This window comes from Buteo buteo, chromosome Z (genome assembly GCF_964188355.1).
Source record: "Buteo buteo chromosome Z, bButBut1.hap1.1, whole genome shotgun sequence".
NCBI lineage: Eukaryota > Metazoa > Chordata > Aves > Accipitriformes > Accipitridae > Buteo > Buteo buteo.
In genome coordinates this window covers 36542596-36559883 of record NC_134204.1, presented here as the reverse complement: position 1 = coordinate 36559883, position 17288 = coordinate 36542596, and the positions used below count along the sequence as shown (strand labels likewise).

General features: G+C 37.5%; 1 protein-coding gene across 7 annotated transcripts in view; it reads right to left on the bottom strand.

Moving 5' to 3' along the window:
• Positions 1-307: 307 nt before the first annotated feature.
• The window catches only part of CCDC171 (coiled-coil domain containing 171), a 157624-nt gene continuing 140643 nt past the window's right edge, over positions 308-17288 (bottom strand). For all 7 annotated transcript variants that reach the window (XM_075021403.1, XM_075021409.1, XM_075021400.1 and 4 more), the window contains 2 exons: positions 4778-4987; positions 308-4293 (listed from right to left, as the gene is read on the bottom strand). In XM_075021403.1, coding sequence (XP_074877504.1) covers positions 4946-4987 — 42 coding nt within the window. In that variant the 3' untranslated portion in view covers positions 308-4293; positions 4778-4945. The remainder of the gene's footprint in view (positions 4294-4777; positions 4988-17288) is intronic.

Sequence of the window (17288 nt, the reverse complement as noted above, 5' to 3'; positions counted from 1 at the left end):
TCCCCTGCAGCCCGTGGGGAAGACCATGGTGAGGCAGGCTGTCCCCCTGCAGCCCAGGTTGGTCCACAGTGGAGCAGATCTCCACCTGGAGCCTGGGGAGGACCCCACGCCGGAGCAGGTGGGTTCCCGAAGGAGGCTGTGACCCCGTGGGAAGGCCGCGCTGGAGCAGGTTCCTGGCAGGACCTGCGGAGAGAGGAGCCCACGGAGTAGGTTTTCTGGCAGGACTTGTGACCCCATGGGGGACTCATGCTGGAGCAGTGTGCTCCTGAAGGACTGCAGTCCATGGAACAGACCCACAATAGAGCAGTTTGTGAAGAACTGTAGCCCATGGGAAGGACTCACATCAGAGAAGTTCACGGAGAACTGTCTGCCATGGGAGGGACCCCACACTCGAGCAGGGAAAGAGTGAGGAGTCCTCCCTGTGAAGAAGAAGGAGCAGCAGAGGCAACATGTGATGATGAACTGACCACAACCCCATTCCCTCTCCCGCTATGCCGCTCAAGGGGGAGAAGATGGAGAAAATCTGGAGTAAAGTTAAGCCCAGGAAGAAGAGGCGGGGGGGGCGGGTGTGTGTAGAAGTGTTTTAAGAATTGGTTTTATTTCTCATTACCCCAGTCTGATTTGACTGGTGGTAAATTAAATTAATTTCCCCAAGTCGAATCTGTTTTGCCCTTGACAGTAACTGGTGCATGATCTCTTCCTGTCCTTATCTCAACCCAAGAGCTTTTTCTTTTTTCTCTCCTCTGTCCAACTGAGGCAGGGGAGTGACAGAGGTGCTTTGGTGGGCACCTGGTGTCCAGCCAGGGTCAATCCACCACATGGCTCCAGTCCTGAGCTCCCTAGTACAAGAGAGACAAGGACATACTGGACTGAGTCCAGTGAAGGGCCATAAAGATGACTGACAAAATGATTGGAGCATCTGTCACACAAGGAGAGGCTGAGAGAGCCATGAATTTTTTAGCCTGTAGAAATCAAGGCTCAGAGAGATCTTATCGTGTGTAAATACCTGCAAAATAAAGAAGATGGAGCCACACTATTCCCTGTGGTGTCTAGTGACAGGACAAGAGGCAATGGGCACAAACTGAAACACACGGAATTCCATTTAAATATAAGAAAAAAAACCACCTTTACTTTGGGTGTGATTGAACACTGGAACAGGTTGTCAAGAGAGACTCTATCCTTGCAGATATACAAATCCAACTGAATGTGATGCTCAACAATCTGTTGTAGCTGACTGTGTTCTGAGCAGGGGCGCTGGACTACATGGCCTCCAGAGGCGCCTTCCAATCTCAGCTGTCCTGGGTTAATTTGGTAAAGGTATCCAAGCAATGGAAGAGACTCCCATAATCCTATATCAAACTTTACTGGCAGTAAAGCTTGTGCTGAATTTGCAAACATGTGCGGGAGACAGGGGGAGCCGAAAAGCCCTTCTGTACTACTGGTGTAGTAGGAATTGCTTACAGTATGTGGAGTGATAATACAGTCAGCCCAATAACCACATGCTTTGCTGAGATGTATACACACACATGTGCACACAGGCACACACACAATTTGTACTAACAGCTGTAAAACTTCCCTTTGCAGGGAAGAAATCATATATTTCATAATCTCTTTTCAGAGATGAGTTGCCTGGTAGGAAAATAAATTATTATGAACTTTGGGACTGATCAAAAGGCAGATCTGTGAGCAATTATTTGTTGTGCCACATTCAAAAAATGTGGGGAATATTCTAGCCCCACCAAACATGGGCTTTCTTCTAAGGAAAGTGGTTGGTTGTTCTCATGGAGCAGTGCTGATGATGGAGCTGAGATTATCCAAGTGGAAGCAGTCCTCTTGAAATCCCAGGCCCAAACCATGAAAAGCTCTGAAAGTAAGGATCAAGGTCTCAAGCTCTGCTATTTTCAAAGCAAGCCAGAGAGAGCAGATGGTATAAAACAGTCAGGATGCTCTTTTGGCAGCTACTGTTACTGAACTGTGTTGCCACATTTTACACAAGGATTATTTTTATTCTGTCCCCCAAAAAGGGAAAGAAATGCTTTGGTGGGATCATTTGTAAACTGCTAACACAGGATCTTGCCAGCTGGATTTCTTCTATTCATTTGGAGTGTGTCACAAATTTCAATTTATCAGATGCCTGGAAAAGCAACACAGGAATATTAGACTAATGATGATCCATCCGGTTTACTACTCAACAACTTCTTCACAATATGAGAAAGAGGAGCTTTCCTTTACAAATGGGACATCTGACATCCAAACAAAAGATATTTCAAAGTCTCTTCAAAGTAGATGGGTTTAAGAAAAATAGTCTGTAACTTGCAGTTCGTCAATATTTAAACAGAGTAAATGAGGTAGACGTCCTCCTTCCAACGAAAACATACAAGCTAGTTCCTGTAAGAAATGATAGCTCATTAGATTATTCCTATTAACTACACTCAGTTTGCCATTGCTATGGCCCCTGTGAAATCACATGAACCTATGCTTGAAGCAGTGACTGGAGGAACTGGAGGAGATCAGTCCTAGTCTCAATAAGACACAGATTTCAGAGGGGAATTCTTCCATTTCTACATGCACATAGATGGGAAAGGGACAAATATGCTGCAAAGTTTCTTCAGTAGTTTGAGGTCATGTAGCAAAGAATAGGCACTTTCTCAAACTACAGAGTACCATGAGAATATATTCTAAAAAGTAAAGTGCATACATGCTCCTATGCATAGTAGAAAGAAAAATGCTCAGTAAAATATATTCTTTCATTCTTCATACAAATACAACAGATCTTCAACATTTTATTTGGGAGAGCAGAATACAGTACTTGCAGTGCCTTTACCAGGAATAGTCACTGTCAGGAAAGAAGGGAGCCAAGACTTTTGGAGGGAAACTAAACTTCTTTCTTCAGTATTCAAGACTAAATACATCATTTTAAAGAAAAGGAGTCTTATTCCTCTATCAGCCAATTCTTACATGTGAGAGTTCTGCAGGATTTATTATTGTTTTTACATGGCTCTGTATTAGTATACACAGATACATGCCCAGCATGGCTGTAAGCAATGGACTTGCACAATAGGGGGATACCTGAAAGCTTGAAGCTATTGATTAAAGTTCTTCTCTTGTAAATTTAAGATTTATTTTAGCTTTTCTGGTACCTGAAAACAAGGGTATTTGGAAGACTTTGGTCATTGTAAATGGTGTATTATCTATGCAAATATTGTTTTCCGACCAAAATGGAATTTCAGTAGTAGTCGAGAGGCTTTAAAATCAAATCCTACATTTGACATATTAGAAGAAATTACAAATTCCATAATGCATAATATTATTTTTCTAATGTATCACTGGCCCATAATGAGAAACAATCTATTATATAGATTTTGCATTCAATCTTTTTGTCAAAAACTACATAGCACATCAAAAGTTAATAGCACTGGGGAGTTCAGTGATTAATACGAAAACAAATGGTATATTACAAATTTTCTTTTGTTCTTCATTCACAATGATGAAACTGCTAGGATTTAACCTTTAAGGGTTAAAGAGTTTAATCAATGTCAATGTCTGATCTTCTGAAGGCGATAAAGAACAGTCTGTCTAGCGATACCCAACAGAACATCACTTTGTCAAGCCACAAAGCGCCCAAAAGCTTGTCAAGTAAGTTACCAGAAACCTCTTTGTGGTTAGAACTCAGCTCCTTCCTGCTTGACCTATTATTTGATATTTGACCACTTGGTTGCAAGACACTTGCTCTTTCCAGCTGAAATGTCACTGGGGCATCTTGTCAGCTCCCCGACATCTCGGCCTGACATACAATTTTACTTTTGTGTGCTACAAGGCAGAAAATGCAGGGCAATGGCCTTGCTTTAAATTCTGTCAGCATCAAAGATGGGCGTCACTCTTGGGTCCTACCAACAACAACAAAAAAGGAGTCTATTTGAAGGTCAAAACAGCCATTACTTTAAAGTCTTTCAGCTTAAACTAAATATATTACCTGCAACACTGGTTTGGGAACTGTCCTTATAAAGTACATAAACATATCATCAGAAATCCTCCCTGCACAATTGTTCTTCTTTCTTATGAAATGCAGACTTGATAAAAGGGTGAGTTTTCAGCGCCTGCAGGGACCAGATTCAGCAGTTAACTTAACTTGTTCAAATAGGCAAGTGGTATCATGTAGCTTTACAAGGAGCAACCTGACCTTCTCACATTGACCAGCAGTGACATTATTGTGCAGGAAGAGAAGCAGTCACATCATTTCTGTTTTGCACAACCTGCTTAAAGTTTGCAACTAAATGCTTGTCTTCAGTTGAGCTGACAAGAGAAAAGAGGGGGCTCAGTGAACCATGGCAGGGCTGCCATGAAATGACAGGAATCATTGGCATACATTTCAAATAGCTCTCTCAATCCTATTAAAGTATTGCAGTCCTGCTTTAAAATAGACAAGTATGAAACAACTTTGATAGATAGAGACTAAAATGGCTTATTGATTTTTTTTTTTTAAGACTGAGGAAAATTACCCAAAATGTGTCATTCTTTAACATTTAAAAATATACTACATAAAAAATGAACAACTGCAATAAATAAAAGTTAAAAAAAATAACTCCTTCGGTATGCAAAGAATGAGAAGTGCAGAGATGTGAACATATGAATGCACATTTTCATAAAAATGTAAAATTAATGTCAAAAATACATACGCTGAACTACAATTCAAAGGTAGCAACAAAATTGCACTTTAATTGCATCATTTTACATTAATGCAATTTTTTCCTTCTAAAAGATTATTGATACAAAGAACCTGAAAATCCATTTTCCATTGTTCTTTTGGGACTGGATGTGACATTCAGGCTGAAGGAATAGACTGAAGACCGAGAACTGGCTCTATTGTGCATAAAACTGCAGGATATGTCAGGTTCATCTCGCAATGCCAAAAAATCTGGGATACAGCTCTGCTCAGGCTGAATTCCTAGCTTGAAGCCATGGTGATGTTTGAACTCCCTCTTGATTCCTGGAGTAAAATAAAGTAATAATAAAAAACAAAACAAAAAAGAAACTACATTTAATGTTAAACAAGCAAGAAAAATAATTCCATTATGCCTTTCACAAAAGTATGCATATGAAGTATTTGCAAGTGTTTGCTTCTTGTTTCAATCACTTATTTAAAATATATGGTACCTGAATATACATATTAATCTTTAATAAGCAGGAACAAAGGACATTAGCTAGAGTATTCTGCATGAGTAAGTGCTAGGAAACAATAGCCTACTTTATTTGAAGTGCTACAAATACTTACAGAAAACTTTTACCCCTCTTCATCATAATTTTTAGGGTGTGGTTTTTTAATCAAGTAAACAAACTTTCTCTACAGTCTCTCTGTCACTGTATTAGGAAAAAATATGCCATGCTAACCATGGAAGGTATTCATTTATTTTTAAACATATTTCACCATCAATTGAAATCCAACACTTAACACTTTTCAAATGTTAGCCTGTTAGAAGATGGCCAGAGAATATACACTGAATGTATGTTTATGGGGAACATGATTCATATGTCAATGAGTTTCGACATTCAGTCAAACAGTTATAAAGGTTAGACCAGTTAAAATTCAACATTAAATAACTTCCAGCACTAAAACATTGTGCATCCTACTTTGAAAGATTATGGGTAGTATCAGTGTATGAGCATTAATAATTTTTAAAATGCTAAATAAAGACACTCTGTATTCCCTTAAATATCCATAACAATAAACAAACTTAAGAAAACACAATACCATATTGCTCTTCTGCCCTTTACCAAGGTATTTTACCCAATGCACTATATACGTGTGGAAATAACAATCAATTATTTCATCAGGTCATAAAATATGTGAAAACTTCACATGCAAAGTATAATTACAGAAAAGACAATAGTTAAGATACTGAAAGACTGTTATGGTATATTTGAAGGTTTTAAACACTCTCTCTTCAGCATTTCAGGAAGAGTATACGTGCATATATAAGCACATACACAGAGAGGCAGAAATGCATATATACAGAGGCACGGATTCCATCCAATATACATACTCATAGATATCCAGACAGAGGCAGAACGGTGTGTGTATATTCATATTTCAACAAATCCAGACTCAATTGTATGTATAAAGACACATTCATGAAAGATTCCCCTTTCCTCTGTTACTATTGCTGGAGAAAAATCGATGGTTGCCTCTAACACCTACTTCAACAGTTCCCTTTGATATGGACTCTTTTGATTTCCTGATTCACCACAAGCCATATTGCAGCTACTGTAAACAGCTAGGTTATGTTAGACCTTCATTAAGAACCCATACAGTAGCAAATTTAGACGACTACTTCAAGTTTATAGTTAAAATAAGGTAGTGCCTTGAGTTTTTCTAAACTATGGTGGTGATAAGGATGAGATAACCAGCAGAACTGGTAAGTATGATGTGTAACACTCTAGCTTTTCAGTCCTGGGCTAAATGCTATGCAGAATGGGAACGACTAAAAAGCCAAAGCACAAACAAGGTTTTCTGCATGTGTACCAGCACATCTGAAACAAGATCTCAATGAAGGCATCCACTTATTACACCAATTAACAATCTGTTATTTGTACACTTTAATCAGCTGACCACATAGCCAAAATTCTCTCTAAAATGAGTCATTCATAAAAAAATATTATAACAATATTGAAATATGCAAATAACTTGTGATGTTCTAAAAACAATTCTGTGTGTAAAGAAATGGAATCAGTAAGATATAAGCTATAAACAGGTTTCACTCTGGATAACAAATATTGAAGACAAATTTAAACATATTAGTTTGTACTGCTTTCAACATCTCAATTAATCAGCATATCACAATGAGTAAAAAGCACATGCTAAAATTACACTCTCATAATACTCCTTTTCCAGATGTAGTGAGGGGTTTTTTGAAGCATATGGCATCAAAATCCCAGTAAGGAGATAAGAAATCATATTTCCTTGGAGAGTTGCAAAAAAAAAAAAAAAGTATGAAACTTAATGATTGGCAGCAAGTCAATAGACTATGTTACAGTAAAAGCTTCACTGTTGGGGGAAAAAAGCTCTGGTTTAGTTAATCCTGTGCTGTACTTCTTACAAAGAACGGAATACTATTTGTTGAATAGAAGGGAAATCAGATCTAATAGCAATGTGATTCATGTAAAAAAAAAAAATCTTGGCTGTTACTTATAAGAACTGTTTTGATCCAATATCGTTATATGCTCTCATGATGAATAAGAAAATAGGATTCTATAGGTTAGAAGAAAAAATACTCAGAACTGTTATAACACTCATTGTTTGAACACATACCTGTACACAGGAATTTTAAAGGCAGTTGTATTTTCCCCAACAGACCTGTTTCAACATTATTGTATTTAGACACCTTTCTAAAACATGTATTAAATTGACAAACTCAAATGACTGTGCCAGAGATGTGATGATAATCCATCATATAAATATGCATTTAGGTAATTTTTAAAAGAGGAATTATGTATCTTAAATAAGGTGTCTGTTCAGGTAAATCTTTAGCATAGCACTTTTTTTTACCCGATAAGCTGTAAATGATTCCATCTAAACTGTTACACTTCATCAGGTAAATAGAGATTTAGGACACAATATATCTAGCAAAAATATGCTTTCAAAATATTTATGTAATATAGTAATTGGTTATGTCCTTCGGTCATTTTTCAAAGTTTGATAGCCTAACTTTATAAAACATGTTTTCCCAAAGATGAAAACATGGAAGGTTAGTCTACATTATGGACTAATTGCATTCTAAACTATAGTTAACTCAAGCAATTTTTTAGTATTGGACACGGAAAAAGATTTCTAAAATAATTCTTCTCTACAGCTTTTCTTCTGTGACTAACCTATGATCACATTTAGGATCTAGTTTACAGGTTGTCTCATGATACATGAACTGTTTTACCAAAGTTAAAACTGATTTATAGTGGGTTGCTTTATTATTTATGATATTGTGAGGCAATACTATAATATCATCATGTATTATAACCTTATATCTGCTTTTATTGCGATGTCAGCCTACTCAAAAGCATCACATTGTGATCAAAGACACCCCATTTTGCTTTTATGTATCAATACCTGTGGAATAATATGCACAGTGAGACACTTCGAATTAGAAGACTGTGCATGTGCTATGACAGTGGTGCAAACAGATAACTACATAAAGAAATTCATTGTTAGAAGTATACTGTTTATCTTCAATGGTAGGAGTAAAATCTATAACCAGAGTTGAAGCCACAAATCAGTCAGAATGGTTTCAGCCTTCAAAGTCTACACAAGGATAATTTTACTGGACCACAATTTTCACTGTAATACCACACTACAACTTTTCAGTTGCCCTCTACTATTTGTATGTTACAAAAATAACTCCTTCCAATTTTGGCATTTCCCACCACTAATTTTAGTCACTTTAAACTGCTTTCAAATACTCAATTTCAAAACACAGTAGCCCAAACTTCCCTTCCACCTTCTTATTACATGTAACATTCTATATTATTAAAAAATCAGAATAATAAAAAGTGGTAAGGTTTTTGTGAGTTAAGGCTTCTGCATTGTGAATAACAAGCTTTTATATATGGCTTTGACTGAGGTAAGAAAGTAATGAAACTGCTTAGAATCAGAACAGAAAATGACCGAGTAAGGTATGAAATAAAAGGGCAGAAAGAATAACACTGAAGTCACAACATATTACAAAGACTCAGTTATGGGTGTTCCCTGTGTGATGATGCAATGCAGTAAATAATAAGTTCAGTGTTTTATCTCAAGGTAAATTAAAGACAATCATTGAATTACAAGGCCAAAGTGTGATCTGGAAATCACCAGATTACAGGACACTTAGGTGTGTGAGGACGCCCGACAGCAAACAGAAGTGCAGAGGGAGGAGCAAGCTGTAGTTTCTTCTGAATTCCAGCAACCTCTAAAATCTCTGGAAAGCCTGTAGCACAGTCCCTCAAGACTCGGAAGAAACGTAAGGTGAGCACAGATGCAGAGAGTGATGGAGGGAAAGTGGGAAACAGTCGATGTATTTCTCCACAATTGATTTCCAATACTGATTCCTCTCACCCCAACTCTAGAACATACATATACACAGTAATACCAGTAGACAGCAAATCAAATGGCCAATAATGTTCTTTTCAGCTTCTCCCACCTATGTTATCATTGTAGCTTGCATCATTTCACTGTAGCAACAGCAATTCCAGTAAGAGTTAAAGAAACAACCACCGCATTTGATAACCATTTTGCAGGACTTATGTGGAAAACCTATTTCTCTGTAGAGAAAGATGCACATTTCCAGATCATTCACAGCCTCCTTCGTAGACTACTACTTCCAAAACTGAGTTGCCTTTTCCCAGACAATGCCAATGGACTTTGAGTATGCTGCTCATTCTTTTGCTGTTAAAAGTACCTCCAAGAGCCATTTCTCACTCTCAGTGAAATAAATAAAATATCAGAAACTGGTGCTTAAAATGGGAAGTATTACTAGTGGGTGTCAGCGCAATACAGTGGTAGTTAACAAACTTCTTCAAAGCAGGAATGTAAGGTGGCCAAAACTGCAAAGTTTGCTTCCCATGTCAATGATTTTGCAATTCTGTATGCTTAGGCAGTAGGACTAAATTGGTGTTCTGACACAAAGTAGGAAAACGGTAACATTCGGTATAAATTTTAATTGTCAGCACTCCTGCCTGGATCCTGCAAACAATTTGCTATCAGCGAATAATTCAATGGGCTGCCAACTCATTACATATTAAGTCAGAAAGGTAGACACACAACACATTTTGGGTGCTGGTAGCCAACAATACTAATGGCTTTTTTCATTACCAAAGAATTCCCTCTTCCACTTTCAGGAGTTTTTAAACAAACACATGAGTTTGAAATATCTGGAAATAATTTTTTTTTCTGCTTTGCTAATGCCTTAGCATTAATGCCTTCAGTGAAATCACACTCTAGAGGCTGTATTCTTGTTTTATTCAAACATACTTAAACCTGGTATGTTTGAAGAACACACAGGATTGGATGGATTATCACATCAGATGAACACCTTATCTTCAATGTTTGGCTTAAAGACAAATAATTTGGTTTTGCATTGCTAATTTTGATTATTTCTAAATACTTTGGCCAAAATCCACCATACAGCCTATATAGTAAGTTTCTCTTCCAGATGCTTCATTGGAATACACACGGAAGTCTCCTATTTTCAGGTCAAATTCTCTGCACTACACTAGTAATACCAAAATATTAGGCAAACTATGCAGTGCACTACTCTCATGGTGAAATGAGCAGTCTGTACTGATTTCAATCCAGGTTTCCAAATTCTTTAGTACTTTTTGCCCATGCTGCCTACCACTGTCTCTCCACTTCTATTTATTTATTTTTAATCTAATTAGCTAACCCAAATGCCTATTTGTTTAACTTGTGCTACATGTTGCAAAGAACATTGAAAGGTACACTATGCTCTTACTAAACTGTTGTGACACCTCTCTGTGTTTTGCATCAGTGTATCACATTGTTGCTATCTTTAACTGATGCTCCTCTTGCTTCCAAGAAAGCCTTTCCTGCTATGTGAGTTTTCCCACAGCTTTTCATTGCCTCAGATCAGTATTCCTCTCTCTCATGGTACCCCCTCAGCTCTTCACTTCTTTCTAGCAAGAAGAGGAGGAGGTGACTACAACCAGAGACTAAAACGCTCACAACACCATGCTGACACACAAGCGGCTCATGAAGTGGTCCTCCCCACTTAGCCTTTTCTTCTGCCAGTGCTAGTGGGAAAACAGTCCCTATCCAACTAGTTAAAGTGTCAAACTTCATATTCTCTTGAGAAATATATTCAGTCATCAGCTGAATTCCTAGACAGTGTGACTGTCTGACGTAAGCCTTCAAAGTTCTGTCTGAGTTGCATGTATACTGCCGCTCTAGCAGAAAAAGGAAAAAAGTGTATTTACATTCATTTTGCCAAACATTAGCATCTTCTGTCCGATGATTTGAATGCAGAAGTGTTAGGAGAAAACAGCTTAGAGAACAAGGGTTGACACATACAGTGTGAAATCTTAAGGTGCTTGAATGCAATGAGGGAGAAAGTGAGACAGAACCACATTTCATCTCCCTAACTGTGCTATAGTCCACATGAACTTTGTGACAGGTCTCTGTCTCTCAGCCACACTTCACTACCTTCTGCTGACATTCAGCTGTCAAACAGCAACCCTTTACCATGCCCCTAACATGCTCTACAGCTTCACCCAATTAACTCGCTTTCACTTGACATTGCAGCAAAAAGCTTCATAATAGGTGGTCAAGGTGCATGGTGTCTGCTTGCCCTCTAACTGCTCACGCACAGCAAAATGCTTAGCTGCCTTCCCTTTTGTCTGTTTGCTCCGAACTGGTGCAATTACAATTTAGGCATTCTGCTACTACGCAGGACAAGGACAGCAGACTTTTGCCAGTGGTGTGTTAATCTATCTTTTACCGAAGACTGATTTTAATGCAGAATCCTGGAGTTAATCATCATGAACATTTTGGAAAAAAAGATTCTGTGAAATACTTCAATCACTTTATAATTAATAAAGATATCCTGTATCAGCAATATGGATGCAAGGGGGAAAGAGGGAAAAAGTAATTATTTCTAACAGTAACATTTAACAACATAAAGGAGAAAGGTCTAGGAACAATGAAAGTGTCTTTTATGATTCAGCTTTCTTGCATTAAAAAATCTTTAGGCATTCAGGAGATTAATTTTTGTTATGCATTTCTGCCAAATATGCAATATTTTTGAGGAATAATATTCAGAAATAGAAATCTATGTAGCTAACAAAACAAATGAACTATTTAAAAAGTGGAAATCAACATTTTAGGATTGTCCTGACAGCTTATATAACACCGAGAACAAACATGGAACTCACTGTTACTTTGCAGACAGATGCCTTGAGAATACTCCAGTTCGCTCACTACTTCTCTCAGGTATATTTGTATTAAACATGTGGAGTAGGTCAGAAAAGGCCCTTAAAAATCCAATATGCAATAAGTACTGATGATGTTTAAGCACTCTTTGCTGAAGAGGCACCAAGGGTGGAATGGTCTGGATGAACACTGGTGTCTGGACAGTGGAATTAGGAATCGCTGTAGCAAATGCCTTCTGGTGACCTTATGGGTTTCAACTACCAGAACTCCAGCAATGCAAGACTCAAAAGACTATCCAGCTTTTTCAGGTTCTGGTGTGTTACAAGTTCAGGTAAGTTATGCTTTCCCAGCGTATCTACAGGGACAAGTCCTCTTGAAGTTCTCTCTAAAAACCATTGAAAGGGCATTTTTTCACACAATAAATCTGATTTTCATAAAGAGAAGCAGACATCCGGTTTGTGGAAAGTGCAAGCTCAAGAGAAGCCATAAGCATGAAGGAAGAAAAACAAAAAGGAAATATATTGATTGAGGTGTAAAGCAGAGACCTCACTCGACAGGAATTTATGGCAAGGACACAGAACCAACTTATCTTTATGAAAGGTGGTGAAAAGAAGCAAGTCATAAGGACTTGGAACTCACGCACCTCTGGCAGAGGTTGCTGATGCAAAAATGGGTAGTTTTGCAGCAATGAAAAAAAATGTGGTGAACATCACACTCAGATTTCAAGCAGGAAAATGGTATTACTCAGACTTAAAATGAAGTGCCATGGACACACAAGGCCTCTTAGTGGAGAATATCCTTGCAGATCTCTCTAAAAACCTTTAGGTGAGCAAAAAGTGATTTCAGTCCACTTGGTTGTGAGAATATAATCTGGTGTTCATAATCCTGAAGTGAGAAGGGAAATGCTGATATCATGAATTGACAGCCTTTAGCATCCCCTAACAAACAGCAGATTGATGTTAGCTCTTAGGAGACAACAGAATTAGGATCATAAACTGGATACAGACATGGTTTATGCAACCTATCTACACCTATTTGAAAAACAGACTGATTGTAATCTGTTATCCAAAATACAGACAAATGCTTGCATGCTGAGTAAGAACATCTGCATTTGTGTTAGGCTACAGGCTAATCTAAATATCAGTTCATCTAAATAAGTGTATTAAACTGAGTAGCCTCTTAAAAAGATACTCTAATTATAGCGCAAAAAATGACTGACTTATACCACATGCTTAGAAGTGAACTATTACTAGTCAAGCTCATTTTCTCAAAATGAATGTTAATTATTAAAATCATCGATGTATTAGGAGGACAAAGGGTTCCACCCTTTTAGCACTGGCCAGTGTAGTGTACATTTTCTGGACTGTCCACTGCAGATGTGCAGCCTGCTACCTCCCAGACAAAATCCTGATAAAGGCTCCATCCCCTTCCCCCATAAACTAGCTTAGAGGAAGATTCACAAGAGGTACATTTGGCTCCCTGTAGGTTTGGGATAGTTTTCAAACTTCTGTTTGCTTATCCAAACCAAGCATGTTCATTCACCCCCAGTAAAACTTAGTTGAAGTAACTTCAGGAGGGAGTTACTCTTTCTCCCATAAATTGCATGCAATATCTGAAGCAGTATATATTAAACAGATTTCTAAAGGGTATTTTTATAACAGTAATGGTCATGGAAAACAGTTGGCTTTCCGGCAGTATTGCTTATAAAATATCAGTTGATATCTGAATAGCCTAAAAAAAAATATTTTAGGCTCAATTTCAGTTGATGGCTAACATGTAGGTCTTTTGTCAATGCAAGATCCAAATTACACTAACTGGGCAAGGAATCAAGCTTATCAGTTATAAACAACTTGAGTGTGGGTGAGCTAGGTTTACTGTCTCTATTGGGTTTGGCCAAATTTATATATACATTTATACTTCAGACTGAAATTAAATAAAAAAATCTAATCATTACTTCAGCAGAACTTTTTATACTTACTAGATTTCTGAGCACAATTTGCCTGTAAGAGCTACTCTTAGCGCAGGTACTAGGTCATTACTTTCTGTGAGGCTGAACATGCAGTTCAAGTGAGTCCACTAGGCAAACGGAACAGTTATTTCCTGCACACCAATCATATTTTATGTGAATCCTTTCATATATATATGCCAATTGTGTGTTTGTGTGTTCTGAAAGCACAGAAGAGTTAAAACAAACAAAAAAAAAAAACCCAAACCAGAACCACCACCACATACAACACTACAAACTTTCATCAGGCATGTAAAATTTTTATTGGAAGAGTCAAGAAGAACATAGAAGGAGACTTGGAGAGAGGTTTCTTCAGCTTTTTGGTTTTTGAACAAGAAAGCTGTAACACAACTTTAAAAAATCATTTTACACAGGGAGGTTTCAGTAACTTGGTGTGCCTTGTACATTTCAGAATGATACCTTAAATTCCTTTATTCAGAGCTCCCAATTAGATTATGCTTTTTCTAAAAAATCTCTTAAAAGTGTAGTAAACTTCAGTAAGTTATTATATTAAACTAGAAATTCCTAAAGCAATGGCATGTTTTGACATGCACAAATTAAAATGAAACTGGATGACTTTAAGTGTCAGAAGCTTTGCAAAGTCCTGGTTAAGTTACAATACATGCTCAGGCTCCCAAAAGAGTGCAATTCATTTACTTACCCTGTGAAAGAAAACTTGATGTCACACTGAGTCTGAAAGACTAACTGGTCCCTGACCATAAGTGTATAACCACCACATAAGCTGATCCTTTTGTGATCAAATGAGACCCTTGGTACTCAACAAAACCTGAAAAAATAGTGAATTATTTAATTATTGCGGCTCTGGCCTCCAAGGGCTTTCTTTGTCAAATTACCTGCAACACCTAGATGGGACAAAAGGCTTTCAAAATATTGGTGAACATACAAATTTAAGAGAGGCAAGTATTGAAATGTCAGCTTTGCAGTGACATTTACTGAGTGAACTATGGGTTTATGGGCCAATTTCAGTTGATCCAAAAGATCCAAAAGTGTGGTGTCTTAAAGCAACATGGCTTTAAAGGTTCCATGGGTCCCTCTCTAAAAAGCTGTAGGAATTGAAGCTGTTAAACTATCTGAAAAGCATGAAATGGAATCATTGCATCATCATAATGTCACTTTGCTTTCCTAATATAATCACATGTGGCAGGGAAACTCTGCTGGTGATTAACCACACTATTCTTGCCTATATTTTTAGTAAATTTTATTACTTACTATACATTTTAAAGGTATCCTACTTTCCACTAAAAACCCCAAAAGTCAATTGATTGCTTAACAAAAAGAGGGTCCTTCCTTTCCAAAAGGTAGCATTTCTGAAACGTTTAAGTCAACAAAACCGGCAAATTCTTGTAAAATGGGAAAGACATAGTTTAAGAAGCACATTTGTTTCTAAATGTCTTTCTTTAACTAAACCATCACACAAACTGAAGAAAACAAGTTATTTGAAAAATCAAGATTATTATCATGATAACATCCTTTTAGATGACAATCAAGCTCTTTACCCTACTGTGTACTCATTTTACATTTTTTTGTGAAATTGTAAACAATGAATTTTGTAAAATTTGTTCAAGTACTAGTTTATTCAACAGGCCAAACTGCTTCAGGGATCCCAGTCTCTGGAGCAAACAGGTCCTTACTATGATCAACTGGAAAAACTGTGCCTTCACTACATAATGTGGGTTTCATAGACTTCCATGAAAAGTTTTTATACCTAACTTAAAACCAACAACAATAAATAAATAAATAAATTTTGGGTAAATATTAAGCAGTGTGACTTAAATATGTAAAACCTAATAAAAATAAACATTAAGATGTACCTTGCTGACTGCATGCCCTTAAATCATGTCAACATTACAGGAATAAAATTAAGAGTTAAGAACAGTGTTATGCTTCATGCCCTAACTCTGAATTTCCTGTCTTTTTATCTCTGCAAGTCATACTCCCTAATGTATTTTAAAGGGTTTTTTTTTTCATATCTTGCATTAACTTTTATGCTTAAAGTACAAAATGCAAGCAATCAGGCCATGGAATTAGGTAAACACATGTATTTCTACAAAAACACATTACCCTACTGCAAAAATGTCACAGAAAGGAATGCAAAGGTTTGTTCTTTTTTTCCCCAGTTGAAAAGGATGCAAACATGCACAACTAAAGGAGAAGGCAGGGGGAATGAGCAAACCAATAGAAAAACAATCTGATTTTATAAATTCCAGAAAGGCACAAAGTATGCTATGGTTTACAGCTACTCTTCTTCATCGCTCTCATTATCTCCCTTTGGCCTGCGGAAGATCCACTCCTCCTCCACTTGGACTAGTGAGGTGAGGTCTGACAGCTGAGAAATCTGCTGTGGGACCAGGGGTGGAGATGATACCCAGCCTTGTGCTCCCATGACCTTACTTCCAGTCAGCACACCAGAAGCAGAGACTAAGAGGAGATACAGCATCAGAGACAGTTGTCTCCTGTGGATGAAAGTTTGCCATCTAGCTGGCACTGAATTCTCTGGTGGTGGGGCATCGGTTGTCTCCCTGCCATCCAGAGGGAAACATAAACCTCTAAACATGAGATTTAGTTTTACAAACACTTACAGTACATCTTTTGAGGGGAATACTTACTTCCCCACTATTTTAAGTATAGTTTCATGCTTAAACAGATTCTCCAGCACCAATCCAGTTAAATGTCAGCACAAATTGCTTTTTTTTTCTTTTTTTTTTTTTTAAAAGGGTGCATGTAGCATTGTACATGCTACATTGTAAGTGGGGGGCATGCTGCACGTATATGCATTTCTGAGGCTGGCTAAGAAAGAGGCAGACTCCTCGAAACACTGCCCTAGGTCTTATTCTCTTTTTTCCCTGACAACTGGACAGTAAGCTAGTGGTACAAAGTAAACACAAAACACCACAAAACCAACAAAAATCCTTCCACCTATCATCCCCACCTATCGAATTGCAACTCACATGTAGCATCTATACATCTTGAACTATTTATCAAAGCTAATGCCTGAAGATCAGCACTGAATTTTCTCCTTATAAACAGTGCTTTACATATTTAGCTTGAAACACAAAACCAAGCAGGTGTCAGAACAAGAAAACAATTATTCACAACAGTACACCTTATAGGATCTACATTTAAAATGTCAAGAAAATATCAGGAAGATGACAATCTGGATTGCATGGATTCCTTCGCCATTTAAGTATCTGAGCTAGACTCATTCAGGCACAGCTATGCTTTAATCCCCTCTAAAAATTTCTCAGAGAATTCAGAGTCTCAGAACAAACAGACGTTCCCTTTATGTTTAACCCACAGTTTAGCAGGGAATAATAGAAGCTTCCCAGCTCTCTTTCTTGAAATAACTTCTTC